At 47.4% G+C, this 17502-nt stretch overlaps 1 protein-coding gene across 1 annotated transcript; it reads left to right on the top strand.

Annotated features, from left to right (window-relative positions):
* The first annotated feature begins 807 nt into the window (after positions 1-807).
* CUNH15orf39 (chromosome unknown C15orf39 homolog) lies at positions 808-17467 on the top strand. The gene is made up of 3 exons (XM_015822543.1): positions 808-825; positions 10704-14103; positions 16678-17467. Exons 2-3 carry the CDS (start codon positions 10764-10766, stop codon positions 17454-17456), a joined length of 4119 nt encoding a protein of 1372 aa, XP_015678029.1. The 5' UTR covers positions 808-825; positions 10704-10763; the 3' UTR covers positions 17457-17467.
* Positions 17468-17502: the final 35 nt, after the last annotated feature.

The following is a 17502-nucleotide window of genomic DNA, read 5'->3' as shown; positions in this document are numbered from 1 at the left end:
GTGGGGAGGGGGCTCCCTTCGAAAGAAGTCCCTCGGCGCAGAGGGAGGAGGGCGTCCTTCCCGCGTGGCAGCGTGGAGACCCTTCCTTCGGGAGCCAGCCTCGCGATCCGCAGCGACCCCCTGGCATTGCAAGAGGTGGGAAGTGGGTGGAAGGGGGGGGGAAGGGCTTCTTGCCTCGGAGGACAGGCTGACCTGTCAAGGCTGTTGTGCAAGGGAGGGAGGGAGGGAGGGGGGGGGAGACCCGCCCGGAAGGCACGTCGAGCCAGGGCGAGGAGGAGGAGGAGGAAGAGCAGGCGCGGCTTCCCCCCGACGAGCCCCCACGGAGAGCGCAAACTTCTGGCCGAGGTCTGGCCGCGGGGTTTCCATTGGCTGGGCGCGCCCGGGTCCCGGCTCCTCCTCTCCCCCCCCCCGTTCCCTGGGCGCCTTCCTCCTCCTCCTCCTCCTCCTCCTCCTCCTTCTCCTCCCCCTCCCTCGACTCGCGAATTGCGATTGCGGGGAGGGACCGGCGAGAGAAGAGGAGCGGCCGCGCCAGCGCCGCCACTCCGGATCAAGCTGGCGGGACTTGCCGGGCGCACGGAGAGCGGAGCCTGCTGCTGCTGCTGAACCGGAGCGCCAGATCCTAGTGGAAAGCGGAGCGACTCCGGATCAAGGGCCAGACGGAGCTCGGACTCGGGAAGGAAGGAAGGAAGGAAGGAAGGAAAGGGGCGAGCGCGCCCGAGACCCCTCCCAAGACCGGCGCGCCGTCTTTTGCAAACTCTCCACCCGGGCAAAGAAGCTCCGTCCGGGAAGAAGATGCGGCGGCGGCGAGGGCTGCGGGAGCCGGAGGTGAGAGGAGAGGAGAGGAGAGAGGAGGAGGGGGCACTACACCTCCCATCGGGCGCAGCCGGGCTGCCTCCACCGGGTGGGGGTGGTGGGGGGGGGGCGCCCGCCCAGAAAGGCTGTTGGGCATCATCCGGGGCGCCTGGAAGGCTTCGCACGTGACGGGCAAGGAGGGAAGAAAGTGAGAGGCGTGTTTACACGGAAGTAAGGCTTGCGGGGTGTCGCTCCCCCCCCATCCCGGCCAGTGGAAAGCCTGGGATCTGTTATTGTTGTTGTTGTTGTTGTTGTTGTTGTTGTTATGAATCGCGGTTCTGATTTGCGGCGCCGGCTGCTTCGGAGAGCCGAGGAAACTTCAGGCAAGCTCTCCGGTGGAATTCCTACTCTCGAGTAAATTTGCAGGGGTTGAGCCCTCCCCCTCCCTGTTCCCCCCCCTTCCCCAAAAGCGCGACCTCCGCCAGCTCGGCTGGACTTCGGTTCCCATCCTCCCCTGCCCGTGCCTCTTCTTGGTGGGGAAGGAGGTGTGCGCTGCCCAGGCCTGTGTCGAAAGAGACGGGGCTTGATATGCTCTCTGGTTGCATCATGTTCTTGGAGGGGGGGGCAGGTATCCAAGAACATCCAGGTGTTCTTCTTTCTTCAGGGAGGGGGGCTGTCGTTGGGTGGTGGCTGGCACCCAGTGTCTTTTCCCAGATAAACAGATGTGTTTTTTTTTTTAAAAAAAAAGAAGACGGGGAGAAAAAAATCCTGTTTATTCTATGAATGGTGGGATTGGAAGGCAGCCAAAGGACTGAAGGGTTTTTTGGGGGGTGGGTGGGTGTTGTACACCCAGAAACATGTTCTCCAGCTGCCCCCTTCCTCCTCCACGCTGGGCACTACTGCCCGCCTTTAAACCAAGATCCACTTGAAAGGAGCTGCCGAGATAGGGAGTGCCAAAGAAAGAAGAAGAAGAAGAAGAAAAGGTTTTTTCTTCCAGAATCCGGCTACGCTCAAATTGGATGCCAACCTCTCTCTGGCTTGCAAAGCACTTTGTACATGCTCGCAGGAGCCCTGTTAAAAGTCAGGCTTGCTTGGTTTTTTGTTTTCAACAAAAATGGTGACACCAAGTTTCTGAAGTAACAACAAAACAAAACAAAAAAAAAACCAAACAACCAGGGGAGTTTTTTGAAGCAAACTGAATTCACGTTATGCCATTTTTTACGTGGCTGGGTTTGGTTGCCTGTTTGTGACACAGAGGCTGTTTTTCTCCTGCTGTTGAAATGAGTTGTTTGAGATTTCCTTTTTTTTTCATGCGTTCCCTGAGATCATTTGTTACGGGTTGGAGGGCTACAAAAAAGGGGCCTTGAGCCATTTAGGGATTGCCAGCGGTGGGGATGTGTACATGTGTGTATTTGCACACGCACGACAGCATGCTTAGTTAAGGCTTCTCTGCCTATGCATGGCCTGCCGTGCTTTTAAAAGGAGACATTTTGCCTCCTGGAGAGATGTGGGCAGTGGTTGAGCTGTGAAAGCAAATGTTTGCGGTAACTATAGCGCTTGGGTACACAGAGGTGTTGTGTGTGCGTGGAGGCTGTAGGAAATGCCACTGCTGCGAGTTAGTGAGTGCTGATTGGATGGCTGGCACATGTTTGGTGCTGATTGGTTTGAGTTGCTCTGCAAAATCCAATCCTATAAAGCAGGGGTGTCCAACCGTGGCAACTTTAAGACTTGTGGACCTCAACTCCCAGAGTCCCCCAGCCCACAAGTCTTAAAGTTGCCAGGGTTAGACACGTCTGCTATTAAAGAGTCGAGAAACGTGGCTTGTTGTCGCCCTTCCAATCCCTGTTCAGGTTGCGTCTGTTTTTTTTCTTTTTAATGCATCTGGGACGTGTATCCATGGGCTACCTTGTGCGTATTTTCTTATGAGTAGACCTGCCTGAAACCTTAGTAGAGTGATATTTAGAGTCTGGGGGGAAAATAGCCAGGAATAATATTTTTGGGATGAAAATTGGTCCTGTCTTCCCGTTAAGACTCTGGTGGCATTTTTAGCGCCCCTATTTAAGTTGGGAAGAGATGGCAAAAGTTACATATTTACTCCTTGCTGTTTGTTTATTTTTTCATTTTTTTTTGTTTGAGTCTTTTGCGGGTCTGTGGTTTTTATATATAGTATACAAGCCACGCACAACGCGTATGCGCGAAACTTTAAGATCTACCTAGAAAACCTGTCGAAAGAAAAAAAAACACCAATGTGCGAAGAAGTAACATTTCTACATACTGAAGTTTGAGTGAATATATGATATATTAAGTGATTTTTAGCTGCAAAGGATCTCCAGGTTTTATGCAATGCGCAGGCCTCGTTTCCTGTTGAAAGAGGAGAAAAAAAAAATGGAGAGAAAACAGGAATCGGCTCATTTGGTTTAAGTCCAGGGAGTCCTTGAGTTCTAACCGTTCGATTTCGCGGCCATTCAAAAATTAGCATCAGCAATATCTCCAGGGTCAACATTTGACCAAAACTGAGGCAATTCCAACAGGGGTGTGTTTATGACCGTTGCGGAGTCCTGAGGCCAAAAGTGACTTGTCATTTGCAACCTTTCCCCAGCAGGCTTTTGACAAGAACAGTTAATAGGGGAAACCCAATGATACGTGATTCCCTTAACAATTGCAGTGATTCGTTTAACAACCGTGGTCGTAATATCAAGGGCGGCTCGCTTAGCAACAGAAAATTGGGTCCCCGTTGCCGTAAGTTGAGACTACCTGCCTTGAAATTAAACAAGGAAGGATTTGTAGAGCAAGGAACAGCAGCCACCCACACAGTTTCCATTTGTATTTTCCCAGGATCTTCTGGTACTAGGTCAGAAAAACCAGATTTGAAAACTCCCGAAGTCTTAAGATGTCAAAGTCATAAATTCCTTGCAAGAGACCTCTGGAAAGTGAGGCAATGTTGTTTAAAAAAAAAAAAAAGATTGAACACAAGGCACCCTCAACATGTCAGAATGTGGGAGTCTGCCTTTGCCAACATTAATCTCTCCCAGGAATGTATTTTGGGGGAATATTTTCCTTCTATGTGTGCGATAAATTTAAATTAAGGATCAGTGAAAAGACTAAACAGACAGCAATAATGCCATTTTTATAAAAAGGAAGTGGTGAGATCTAAATAAATGAGAATATGACCTGTCAAAACCTACCAGAGGTAAAGGAAGACTATAATATATCTTATGCTTAGGAAAAAAAAAAAAACCACATATGTATAGGAAAGATAAAATGCCTATTTAAGAAAACATCTGGTTTAACTCCAGATAAAGAGACATCTGTTTTAACTATGACTCTGGAGACAACTGTTTTCACTCTAGATAAGGCAATGTTTGTTTGCAATAAGCTAATACATTCCTTTCTATGGCTCATGACGGGCTAAATTTTTAATTTCAAAAAAAAAAAAGAGAGAGAGAGGAAGATGCGCTACCTAAGAGAACAATTTAAAAATACATTTGGCGTGTCTAACACTCCAGGGAATCGAGGCCTCAGGGCAATTACCTAGATGCTGCACTTTAAAAATGCCAACGAAGTTCCCATAAGTTACCTAACAGCCACATGGGGAAATAAGGAGGAGAACCATGTTAGGCTGGGATAGCCAAATTCAGAATTCGGTAGCCTCTTTTCAGACCGAGAAGAGGTTCTACTAACAATCACAATAACCAGCATATTGTTAAGGACGAAAAATGCAGTCTCGGTGCGTTTATGAGGGAAAACAAAAATCCAAGTTTATTATGTTTCCATCTGCTACTCGGTTATGAGTCGATTAAAATTAGCCGTAAAAGCAATAAAATACGGTTAGCATATTGAAAAAGAGGTTCAATAACAGCTAAGGATGAAATATTGTGTGAGTCACCAATTCTCAGTTAGGGGCCCCGGGATATTTTAGGGGGCCTCGGGTGAAAGATGCACATGGGGATGTTACTGCAGTGCCAGTGTGCCCCCAGAAAAACAAAGTGTACTCTTTATTTATTTTATCTATTTATTTTTATTCGCATTGTACCTTTATTATTTTTACAAATAATTCAAGGCGGAAAACATATCCAATATATTTCCCTCCTATTTTCCCCACAACAACAACCCTTTGGGCTGGGCTGGGCTGGGCCGGGCTGGGCTGGGCTGGGCTGGGAGAGAGACAGAGAGAGATTGGTTCAAAGTCACCCAAGTGGGACTAGAACTCAGCGTCTCCTAGTGATTGGTCCTGAGTTCCCCAGTCGTCTTTCATAATTAAAGCAGGACTAGAACTCACCGTCTCCTGGTGATTGGCCCAGAGTTCCCTAGCCACCTTTCATAATTAAAGCAGGACTAGAACTCACCGTCTCCTGGTGATTGGCCCAGAATTCCCCAGTCGTCTTTCATAATTGAAGCAGGACTAGAACTGACCGTCTCTGGGGAATTGGCCCAAAGTGACCCAGCTAGCTTTCATGTCTCAGGCAGAATTAGAATTCACAGTCTCCCAGTTTCTAGCCTGATACCTTACCCAGTGAACCAAACTGGCTTTACATATACTGTTTTGTTGACAATCGGGAACACACTAGTTGCTATCTGTATCCAGGACAGGGGGGGAGAAAAATAAGGCGAGAAGGGGGCCAAAGGTGAAAATAGGTGGTGTAAATAATGATGTTGGTTGTAAGCTGATACTAGTGTAAATGATGTTGGTTGTATCCTGATATTCCTATAACAGCAGTTGTATCTTTCGATAATTCTTAACCTTCCTGATTGCATGTAGTGGAATATCTCTCACCGTTCATAGACAGTTCTCTTTTCCAAGGATTTTCGAAATCTTTTTTGTAAGTTCTCTCTCTCTCTCTCTCTCTCTCTCTCTCTCTCTCTCTCTCTCTCTCTCTCTCTCTCTCTCTCTCTCTCTCTCTCCTTCTCCTTCTCTTTCCTCCTCTCCCACTCTGTTTCTCTCTCTCTCTCTCTCTCTCTCTCTCTCTCCTTCTCTCCCCTGTCCCCCCCCTCTCCCTCTTCCCCCTCTCCCACTCCATCTCTCTGTCTCTCTCTCCCCTCTCCCTTCTCTTTTCCCACCCTCTCTCCCACTCTGTTTCTCTCTCCCTCTCTCCCCTCTTCCCCCTCTCCCACTCCATCTCTCTGTCTCTCTCTCCCCTCTCCTGCTCCCTCTCTGTCTCTTTCCCTCTCTGTCTCTTTCTCTCCCGCTCCCTCTTCCTCTGCCCCCCTCCCTCCATATGTGTGTTTGTAATCACTTAGCAAACAGCATTGATCATAAAAGCTGGTTACAACATTCCTACTCTCCTAAAACCCGGTCAAGGCCATGCTGTTGGAAAGCCTTAACCATTGTGTTTTCTTTGACTCAACATTCCTGGCTCACTTTGGCACACGTAATGGTGACCTGTTTTTGGACTGGCAAACATCCTGGAAAGACAGCCACGAATCACATCTATATTTTGCCCCAGAGATTGTCTGGGGCAAATTATCCATGAAAAGAACTGTGTGGTCCTTGTCCCAGAAGGGCTTTTCCAAAAGGCAACTGGACTTTCCTTGAAAACATTTCGCTTCTCACGCAAGAAGCTTCTTCAGTTCTTCACTGAACCGAAGAAGCCTCTTGGATGAGAAGCGAAACGTCAAGGAAAAAGACAGGAAGTCCAGTTGCCTTTTGAAAAAGCACCTTTGGGACCACCGTGACTGACCGTCTCCACGGACATGTGGGGTCCCTGGTGCTGTTTGAGTTTGGTTGTTTGCTTGCAGACATTTCTTGACCCAACTAGGGAATATCATCAATGCTAGAAGCTTTACTCTCTTGTTTATATACAAGTGGTTTGCTCTGCCGGTGTTGGTGGGAGCATTCTTGGTATTCAAAAGCCGAGAGCAAAGTTTGTAAGGACTTAGGTAGAGCCCAACGTGATGAGAATAGTTTATGACCGTGTTTTGCAACTTTAAAATGTGTAGACTTCAACTCCCAGAATTCCCCAGCCAACATGCTCTATGGCTGGACAGCTTTCTGTTTTCCCTATAAGTAGCAGCTCTGACTTGTGTGTGAATCTGGGCCAGATTGTGACCTAAAAGGGCATTTAACCCTTCCCTCGCTGCTCAGGCGGAATATCTGACCTTCCAGATGTTGTCACACTACACTTCCCAGCAACCCCAACCCTCATCGCCGATAGTGAGGGATCTTGGGAATTGTAGTTCATTAGCTTCTCAATCTTTCCCATCCCTGGGGCAAGGAAGGAGCTGGAGACATCTAAAAACTCAGCCAGGGGATCTCTATAACTTCATTCAGCAGGAATAAATCTATTTATGGAGGTATAGATAGCAAACTAGAAAGAGTGCAGAGAAGAGCAACCAAGATGATCAGGGGACTGGAGGCTAAAGCATATAAGGAACGGCAGCTGGAATTGGGTATGTCTTGTTTAACAAAGAGAAGGACAAGGGGGGACATGATAGCAGTGTTCCAATATCTCAGGGGCTGCCCCAAAGAAGAGGGAGTCAAGCTATTCTCCAAGGCGCCTGAAGGCAGGACAAGAAGCAATGGGTGGAAACTAATCAAGAAGAGAAGCAACCTAGAACTAAGGAGAAACTTCCTGACAGTTAGAACAATTAACCAGTGGAACAACCTGCCTCCAGAAGCTGTGAATGCTCCAACACTGGGAGTTTTTAAGAAGAGACTGGACAGCCATTTGTCCGAAATGGTATAGGGTTTCGTGCCTGAGCAGAGGGTTGGACTAGATGACCTCCAAGGTCCCTTCCAACTTTATTATTATTATTATTATTATTATTATTATTATTATTATTATTATTATTATTATTATTATTATTATTATTATTATTATTATTATTATTATTATTATTATTATTATTAACTCTCCTTCTGCTCAGGCCAGGAATCCAAGCAGGATTTCCTGGGAGAACTTGGGGTGGGATGGTAGAAGGACGTATTTGCAGAGATCCGGCCTAACATTTCGTGGCTCAGCGGAGAAGCTCCTTTGTAACATGTGACTCATAACCTCTTCTCTCCCTTTCTTCTGACTTGGCAGTTTCTAAGAAGCCAAGAAACCAAAATATCTTCATTACTAAGCATTTTGAAGACTTTCCAAGAAGTCCCGTGCTGAGCTGGGGGGTGCGTGGGCCTGTTTCTTTGGCTAGACTCGGTACGGATTTTCTGATTTCTTAAGTTAAGGCACGCCACCGTGTAGCGGGGAACGCTGTGAGGACGGTTAATTTTGGCCATAAAGATAGTCCTCCACTTACAACAGTTCACTTAGTGACCGTTTGAAGGTACAACGGCACTGACAAAAGTGACTTATGACCATCCCCATGGTCCTGTGATCAAAATTAGGACGCTTGGCAACTGACTTGTACTTATGACGGTTGGGTCACGTGATCCTCTTTTGTCACTTTCCGACAAGCAAAGTCCACGGGGGAAGCCGGATTCACTTAACAACCCGGTTACTAACTTAACAACTGTAGTGATTCGCGTAACAACTGGGGCAAGAAATGTCGTAACATGGGACAAAATTCACTTAAATAACAAATATTTTGGATTCAATTGTGGTTGTACGTTGAGGACTAGCTGTAGCCTGTAGAATCGAAGTGTTGTTCTGCCGAATTCTCCATGGAGTGTAAGCTGCTCTCTGCTACTCTTCCCCTTTTATGTAATTCTTCCTCCCCAGAGGGAAACGGAAGGAGGGTTGTAACTGAGGAAACCCATATTGTGCTATCTGTTTTAGCCATCTGGATGGAAGACCACCAGGAAACTCCCGTTTCCTGTAGGCTATTCAGAGAATGTTTTTAAAAAATAAAATCTTTTTTTTTTTTGAGAAAATGTTATTGATTTTCTAATTTTACATTTAAATATTTGAAAAGCAACGTGGCGGCTGAGTTGGTCAATAATTCAGTAACAGATATCTTTAGTACAGATCTCAAACTATTACATTAAATATTTCCTCTTTTTTCCCCTGGGTATTTACTGTCTCATATTTAAATTAATACAATTCTTATTCTATCGATTAAATAAAAATAACTTTCTTATCTTTATCAATAATTTTTGTTTATACATATCCTAGTTGTTTTAACATTCAACCTTTTTAGACAATCAATGTCCTGGTTCGTTTCCCCCAATTTTTAGTTTCCCATTAATATTTAAACTTAACGTTTAATATTTATAATTTCCAAGTTTTAAATAACCCCAATTCTCTTTATCACAATTCATCACAAGATCTAATGTTCAGGATACACGTCTTATCTATTTGAATTCTCACCATCTTATTTTCAACCAATTAATAATACAATATCATATTCTTATTTTCTGGTCATTTCCAAATATCTTAAATTTAGTAACCAAAATTTCTCTTATTTCAACATTTAATACTTACACACGGTGAATGCTTTGGCATTCTTGCCAAGAAAACTGGGTGGAGTCTATCCAAGCATCATCCAAAGTTGAGCATTGTTCCAAGGATGAACATTATCCTTTCCTCCAGTGCTTTGGACTTCAATTCCCATCTGCCTCAGCCAGAGTGGCTGAGGGGTTTTGGATTACCTTGCCTGTGTTGTATGCAGTCTGGGACAGGGGTGTCAAACTCAATTTCATTGAGGGCTGCATCAGCATTGTGGTTGCCCTCGGGAGGCCGGGTGGGTGTGGCCAGGGTGGGTGTGGCCTACTGGGTGAGCGTGGATGGAGTGGGTGTGGCCTACTGGGTGGGCGTGGCCAGCTCTACATCGTTCGCGTCAAGGGTGCCTGTGGGGGCCTGGGCAGGAGTGGGACAGATCTGAGGGTCTCTGGCAGAAGGGGGTGGGACCGGGGCAAGCGCCAAGGCATGGTCCATTTCTTTATTCCTCACAATGGGTGACCCCTCCCCAGCATGGACCCGGGGGGTGGCAACACAGCAGGGGCTGGTTCCTCGCTGTTTCCAGACGGTCTTGTGGAGCTAAGACCGAATGCGTTTCGGCATAAATGGCCACCACAAAATTGTACATTGGCTCCCGGCCGGCCTGGGTTAGGGCCAAGGCAGCGGGGGCCGTTCCCTCACTGTTTCCAGGATGGCTTCATGGGCCACATGAAACCACTTCGCGGGCCACATCCGGCCCCCGGGCCTTGTGTTTGACATGTCTGGTCTGGGAGATTGGAAAATAAATTCTCCCTTGCTTTTGGGGTGGTGGCCAAGAGCCCAAAAGGCAATCGTGTGTATGTGTGTGTTTGCAGGTATTGTAACATTGAAAAATGGGCCATAAGTAGCTTTTAGGGGTCTGTCATAAGTTCAAAGAGGGAAAAAAAATTGAAAACAAAGTATGATATTGAATGAAGGTGAATATATATGTCCCAGGATAATGTTGCGGGATCCAGTCTGGATCAGTCACCAGGACCAGAGGTTTAGCCCATCCTCAGGCAACTACTCTCTCACCAGAATGTACGCTTTGGGCTACTCTATGCATAATATTTATGTGGTGCCTGGTTGCAGGCACCACGTTGTAATGAACAAGGACATACATTCAGTTTCGCAGCTACTAAGATTGTTGGCCGAGTAGGTACAAAAACAGCCAGGGAAATGATTGAAGCTTGGGAAACAGCGGCCTCATCAATCCATAAGAGTGCTGATTTACCACCAGCTTATCAGGTACTTAGGAGCTAAGGACTTGGCAGCACAAGCCAATGATGTAATAGCCGGCCCCATCAATACCTAAAAGCCACACACAATCAGGCACCACATAAATACTATGTATATAGAATAGCTCAAACCACACATTGTGGCAGAGAGAAGTCCCCTGAGGATGAGCTCCAGCAGGAGTCCTAAAGCTTGGAAGATGAAATTTCTGGTCCTGGTGACCCACCCAGATTGGATCCTGCAAAGTATGAGATATTGTTATAACAATTAACTTGGGAAGTTGTGAAGGCTGATTTTTTCCCCCCTTGTCTTGTGTTTCAGAACAACCCAAGTGACTGCTCCATTTCCTAGCCCAGCCCGTTCGCCAGAGAGCATCTACCAATGGCGGAGAAGCGGGTCCTGGAGGCAGTGAGCGCCATGAGTTACAGCAAGCTCCCTCGACTGGAGGTGGACCCAACCCACGTCCTCCCGGTGGGTTTCTGCCGGTCCAGCGGGCTGCCCGACCTCCCCATGGATGACCATTACAGTTACAAAGGCTCCTACTTTACTTTCCCACTCCAGTGCCACGAAGCGCCCAAAACTTTATCTCACTGGTCGGCTGCCGAGACCTACAGCCATTGCCCGGCAGGTGCGCCTGGCCAGTCTCCAAGGACAGAGAAAGCTAACTACCAGCCCGAAATAGAGAGTTTGAAATCGCGTCAGAGACTTCCGGGTTCTGAAAAGGTCAACGAATGTATCAACCGAGAGCGGTGGGCCAGCTATGTGGGTCACACAGGGGTGATCCAGCAAGGTTGGATTCAGGGGTACCCAACCCAGCAGCTCTCTCCAGCTCCTGCAGCTTGCTCCACTTTGGCAGCCCCCAAACCGGTTTACCGAAGCCACCCATACGGGGCAGAATCGGGCTACTCCCCCAAAGGGGCTCTGACCTTCCGAATGCAGATGGAGAACTTCTCCAAGCGTCTGGAATGGTCTTCCCCGTCCTCGGTTTTGCCCACTGGTGCCGAGAGTCGCGGTTACAGCACAGGGGGGTCCAAGAAAACCTCGATGGCGGAGAATGGCATGGTGCAGTTTCGGCAAAGGTCCAAAGAGAGCGCTGTTCACTCGGCTGCCTTCTTGCCTTACCATAAGACATTGGAGAAATGCCAGAGGGCACAGAATGGCTCTTCCTTGGATGCCAGCTATCCCTCTGTAAGTCAGAAAAGCATCTCCGAGTCCCCAGCGGATAGCAATTCCAGCAAACACATGTGGTCCAGGCTGCCACCACCACCTCCTCCTCCTCCTCCTTCCAGCTTACTGGTGAGTCCCCAGGACCTGGCATACCAGGAGCAATCACCCTCATGCTACCCTCTGGGATCGTATCCCCTCACTTCTCATGAACAAATGTTGTTGTATCACCAGAGCTACGTGCAAGCCGAAAAAACAAACTCGGTTTTTGCTTTGGCGGCCTGCAAAGGTTTTGGGTCTCCAAGCCGTGAAGATGGCCAACTGTTCCCCGGGTCATATTTTCAGCAAACCTCTCGCAGCTATTATCCTGGCCATCTGGAGAGCTACCTTTACCAGGCTGTGGGCCCGCCTCCAATGGCCCCCTCTGAAGAGCTTCGCTCTTCAAGGGAACATGAGCACCCACAGAACTCAACGACCAAGGTGGACTGTGCTCCAAAGACTCCTGTCCCTGCCTGTGCTTTGTCTAAAGAGGCTCCCCCAGCTTGTAGTCATTGGCGCAGCCGAGGTGATCTCCCAGACTGGTGTGAGAGTAGCCGTGTTGCAAGAGAAGCCAGCACAAATTCTTCTGGTCTACAAGCTTTCCCTTCCATTCATCAAGTAGACCGGCTGTCTCATTGTTACGACAGGGTTGGAAAGATGGAGGGAAATGGTTGCAAGAAGGATCTTTGCCCACCAGAAAAGCTGAATGAGAAGGAGGAGGAATCTTCTGAGAAACATCACAAGGTCTCCTTAACTTATGAATCTAGGAAGAGGAGCATCACCACTCACAAAAATGAATTGGGAGGCTGCATAATTATTTCTGATAGTCCCATTATCTCCCACCATCCCTACTGCAAACCATCCCTGCCCAAAAATGTTCTGAAGGCTCCCAACATCCAATCTATACCTCATGTACATTGGTCCCCAGAGCGTCAACCAAAGGGACTCCATGAACAGCATGAAGGTCCCTCAACTTCTTCTCCTCCTATGCCTGTTATCAACAACGTCTTCAGCTTAGCTCCATACCAAGCATACTTAGATGGTTCCACCGATTTGGTGGAACTGGACACCACTAAAAGTTGTCAAGCTGAGGAGTTGCCTCCCAAAAACAGAGACAAGAGTGTGGAAAATGGATTTGTGCCTTGGACAGGCTCTAAAAGATCGACTGAAGAATCTAAGGTGGATCTGCCTAGGGAGGAAGGAAGCACTTGCAACACAATATCGAAAGTTGGAGATGCTGACTTGAATAAAAATAATCTCCCAGTAGGACAAGGGGTTGGAGATTATGCTGGGCCTGGGCAAAGCTTCAAGGTCAAGCTTTTGAATCCAACTGATCTTGGGTCTTGCCAAACAGCCCCTGCCAATCGTTCCAATGGTAGAGTTGAGAGACTTACTCATGAAGACCATGTGTTGGACCTCAGCTTTAAAACGGAAGACTTGGCAGAGAGACCTGATCTTCAGCAGCTGCCCAAGAAAGTTGAGGCTCCAGACAGTGGAGGTCCAAAGATCAAAGGTCAAGAAGTGAAGGGAAAAGCAGCCAGCAGCCAGGGCTCTGTCTCCCAGACAAACGGAGAGGCCTTGGTGCTGCCCGCCAACGGTGATTCTAGAAGTAACAGACATTTTCATAGCTCTGCGGCGTTTCTGTTCAAGAAATTCAAAATCTTAAAAGCACATGCAGCTGAAGCTGCCTCTGGGGTCAAGGATGTCTCTCTCCCAAAAAATTCTGGCCCACAAGTTACTCAGCAAAATAACTCCTTGGTTGGGTCCAGCCTTCCCCAGACTGTGACTCCATCCAAAACTCTGATCTTGCAGATCCAGTGCTTGAATGCTAAACTGCCCAATGCTTCAACATCCTTGCCTCCCAGTGCCCCTCCTGGCTCTCCTGCCCTTAGAGAGACCCCACCATTGGATCCCACCATTGAAAAACATCTTGGTCAGCAGAAATCACCCAGGCAGTATTTCACTGCGTTGCATACCTCTGTCTGCACTATAATTTCTAGTTCGGTGTCTACCTCCTCCCCTGACAAACTCAAGGAATGGTTGGAGATGTCTGAGTCCACTGTGGAACTGCAAGAGAAGACCATCAGTTGCACCAAGCCCAAAAATGGTTCAAAGGTCTCTGAGGGACCCAAGCTCTCCAAGGGCAAAGAGATCTGGCTGGCCTTTAATGATGTAGAGGCACTCCTCAAGAAGTTGCAATCTCAACTGGAGATATTCGTGCTGTATAATAACTGTCCTTTTCCTCATGTGATGCGAGCTGGCGCCACTTTCATCCCTATTCACGTGGTGAAGGAGGAACTCTTCCCCAATCTTTCTGGTGTGTCGGTTGACCACGTCTTGCAGGACCACAAGGTGGAACTGCGTCCTACCACCTTGTCTGAAGAGAAGGCATTGAGGGACTTGGATCTTAAGAGCTGTACTTCTCGGATGTTGAAGCTGCTGGCTTTGAAACAGCTGCCAGACATTTACCTGGACCTCTTGACCCTTCATTGGCACGAGTGTGTCAAGCAGCAGCTTGGTAAGGGCAGACAATTGGCCTTCTTTAGAAACTTAAGAATTGAACTGAATCTATGTTTGCCTTTTTCTCCTTTTTCTCTTCTCTGTCTTGCAAAAAGTATGACTTTCTTGGGCTTTAGTCTCTGCAATTTCCCACTTGCATGGACACAGCTTTGGTTGGTTTTCCCTATAGATGTGGGTAGAAAATTTACAGAGTGGTCAGGGTCAATGCCCAAGACAGAATTCAGTGAACTCTGCAGAGATCGGTGGGATTCTGCTTTCTAAATGGGGAGAGGACCAGGAAAAGGGATCTTAAGAGAGTAGGCTGTGCTTAAACTCGAAAGGGGAGGATGCCCTGAGACTGTTGGCAAAGCAGCCATGGAATTGGGTGCCTGCATTATGGGCACATGGCTCTGATGTACAGAGAGTCCTTGACTTATGACCATTTGTTTAATGGATTCTCAAAGTTACGAGGGCGCTGAAAAAAAGGGACTTACAAGTGATCCGCACATTTATGACCATTGCAGCGTCTGCATGTTCATGTGATCAGAGTGTGGGGGCTTGGCAACCGGCATATATTTACAATGGTTGCAGTGTTCTGGGGTCATGTGATTACCACTTGCAGCCTTTCCAGGGGACTTCTGACGCGCAAAGTCAGTGAGCTGGATCCTCTTAAAGACCATGCCAAAAATTAGGCATGACTCATTTAACAGAATGGTGAGACAAGTTTCTGTTCCACTTGTCATAAGTTGAGGACTACCTGTAATTCAGAGGTGAGGAACCTACTGAGACCTGTAACTTAGCAACATCTTTCTTTCCCTCTGTTGTATCCCGATAGCAGCTGTTTGGCTGGAAACCCTGGGAGTTCTAGTCTTAGTTCAGCTGGAGGGTGCTACATTAGAAAAGCTGGCAGTAGACAGCATTGGGCAAGATGGAACATTAGGTACTGTTGCACACAACACACGCACACCTATGCACACACGCTCACAGTCTCCCCTTCATTAGCTCTGACCAACTGTCCCCCAGCCAGTGTCATTTCAGATGATTCTCGACACCTTTATTTTTTCCAGGTCCAAGTTCACAGGCGCGCCTGCACACCTCCAAGTAGGTATCCGTTCTTTGTGTGGGTGCATCTTGCTCATTGCTGCTGGGTTTAGTTTTGAGTTGTGGAAGGCCTTTGGGCACAAGTTGAGGTGGTAGGCTTCTTGGCAGGTAGCTGTGCTGTGCTGCTCGGGTGCTGCAATGGTATGTGGGAATGGCCTTGGGAGACAGGAGGAAGAGCTGCACACTAGACAATGGACAGAGTAGAAGAGGCAGATTGGCCCACAGAAGGAAGGGAGCCAGGCAAACAGCTCAAAAGAGACCCTCCCTAGATTCTTAGACTGCTAAGATGGGGGGGTGAGATGTTCTTTCAGATTTGCAAGATAAACAGATGTTATCCCTTCGAGGTAGTCCAGACAGGAAGCACCACCCAGGATGACTTGTTCTGTCTTTATTGTAAGGTTACATTAGTGGAATCTTGCAATACTTCAATCTTGTAGACTAAACCAGTTGATGTAATGGCATGTGGAAATGACCTTGGCAGACAGGAGGAAGAGCCACAGACAAGACAGTGGTCAGATAAGAGGCAGCTAGATCCACAGAAGGAATGGAGCCGGGCTAACATCTCAGAAGGGACCCTCCCCTCATTTCTTAAGACTCTAAAAATAAGGGGGAAGAAATGTTACTCTCAGACTTGCAAGATTCTGTTAAAGTAACCTTAAAATAAAGATAGAGCTAGCATTCCCATTTGTGGTCCTTGCTTGGACTATCTCATCAGTCTTGCAACTGCACAGGCCCCCTCCTTTTTTTTCACTTTTACTGTCCCCAAACTAAGGATGCTCCCTTTTGAGTCACTTTCTCCACCCAGCTCCCTCCTTCAGACTCAGATTTTGTTTATCAGACAGTTGTCTGGGCTGTGTCTGTTCATCCTGTTTCCCAAGGTCCTTCTCACATACCGTTACAGGTGCCTTTTGTGGGAGATACAAGGCCTTGGAGGTTGGCAGTTATAGCTGGACAGGGCTGAAGGTGCTCCTGAAGGACATTTCAAATGGTGCATAATGCTTCTGCAAATCAAAGCCATGCCTGAGAGCATCTTATAAGCAAATAGTGGGGCTTTATTTTATCTTTTTTTGGTCCTTGACTTCCCTGGGTTAAAAGACATGTGATGTCTTGATTAAGACAACCTTAGAGAATTTGGTGTCGTCTTCAAAACATGTGTTGAGATTATACTTTCCTTTTTTCTGGAAGTCTGGAAACTGTAATTCAAACACATCTGGAGTTCTTGATTTTGTTAAGACACAACTCTGGGATGACGAGATCTTTTGGGATGGGGACATAGCCCAAGAATCTTCTAATCCATCATCTGAAATGAATCAAGTATTAGAAGTTGTCCAGTGGGATCCATTCTCCCTTTAGAACAGAATCAGACTAGTTGGAGAACGGAGGAGATCTGTTGAACCTTTGGAAGAAGAGTTTAGGCTCAAAATTGTGGACAGCATATTTTGAATGAAGATGCTCATCCAGTTGATTGTTCTTGTGCTTTTCATTTTCCCAGGGGATCCTGCGAACTTGATCCCAAACAGTGATATTGAGGCATTAGGAACAGATGCAACCACAGAGTCTCTTGACCAGGACTTCAGAGAGAAGAGTACCAAAGGCAAAACATGTGGATTGGCAGCTTGTTTTGGGACTACGTCCTCGCATTGCAAGACTCCCCAACCAGAAGATAAAGAAACAATTGCCAGATGTTCCTCACCTTCCCTCCAACATGGTTGTGTGCTAAAGGGGATGAAGGTGCTTCCTAAGGAAGACTCAGCCTTGGAGACCAAGGGACTCACTCTTTGCTCTGGTGCTAGGAGACCATCCCATAAACAGCCAAGGACTCTTGAGCTTAAATTGACTGCTAAGGTTGCTAGGAGGACAACCAGGGCCTCCAAGATCCTTCACCTCCGAAAATCTGTGGTTCACATCCAATTCCAGAACGCTCTTCAGGACATTGAGGGACCTCAGGTTCTTGGTCCTTCAAGGAAGAGGAAGAAAGTCCCACCACCGCTCCTCCTAAAGCATTTCAAGCGGCGGACATGCAGTCGTGTCAAGGTTTCTTCCGTGCCCTCTGAGTACCCAGAACTTGTTGGCAAGAGGATCAGGCACTTGTATGAGGAGAAGGACAAGACCGAGGCCTGGTATCAGGGCGTGGTGCTTCGGGTTCACAAACCCCACAAAAACCCTTTGAAGACGGTTTATGAGGTGAAATACGATAGTGAGCCAGAGTGGCAATATTACCTTGAGATTCTGCAGGATTATAAGAAAGGTTGGGTGGAGCTGGATGAATGAGCGGATGGGTGTTTGTGTGTGTGTCAAATTGAGAGAGAGAGAGGGG

Source organism: Protobothrops mucrosquamatus, unplaced genomic scaffold (genome assembly GCF_001527695.2).
Source record: "Protobothrops mucrosquamatus isolate PMUCROS unplaced genomic scaffold, P.Mucros_1.0 scaffold1601, whole genome shotgun sequence".
In the NCBI taxonomy this organism is placed as follows: Eukaryota; Metazoa; Chordata; class Lepidosauria; order Squamata; family Viperidae; genus Protobothrops; species Protobothrops mucrosquamatus.
Note: the sequence above shows the minus strand (reverse complement) of the source record. Positions and strands in the feature narration are given on the sequence as shown.

Bases quoted from the DNA above. Each gene is read 5' to 3' on its own strand.
- CUNH15orf39 (XM_015822543.1), top strand. From the start codon at position 10,764: ATGGCGGAGAAGCGGGTCCTGGAGGCAGTGAGCGCCATGAGTTACAGC. The intron at 14,104-16,677 runs GTAAGGGCAGAC...TCATTTTCCCAG, and splicing joins GTGTGTCAAGCAGCAGCTTG to GGGATCCTGCGAACTTGATC.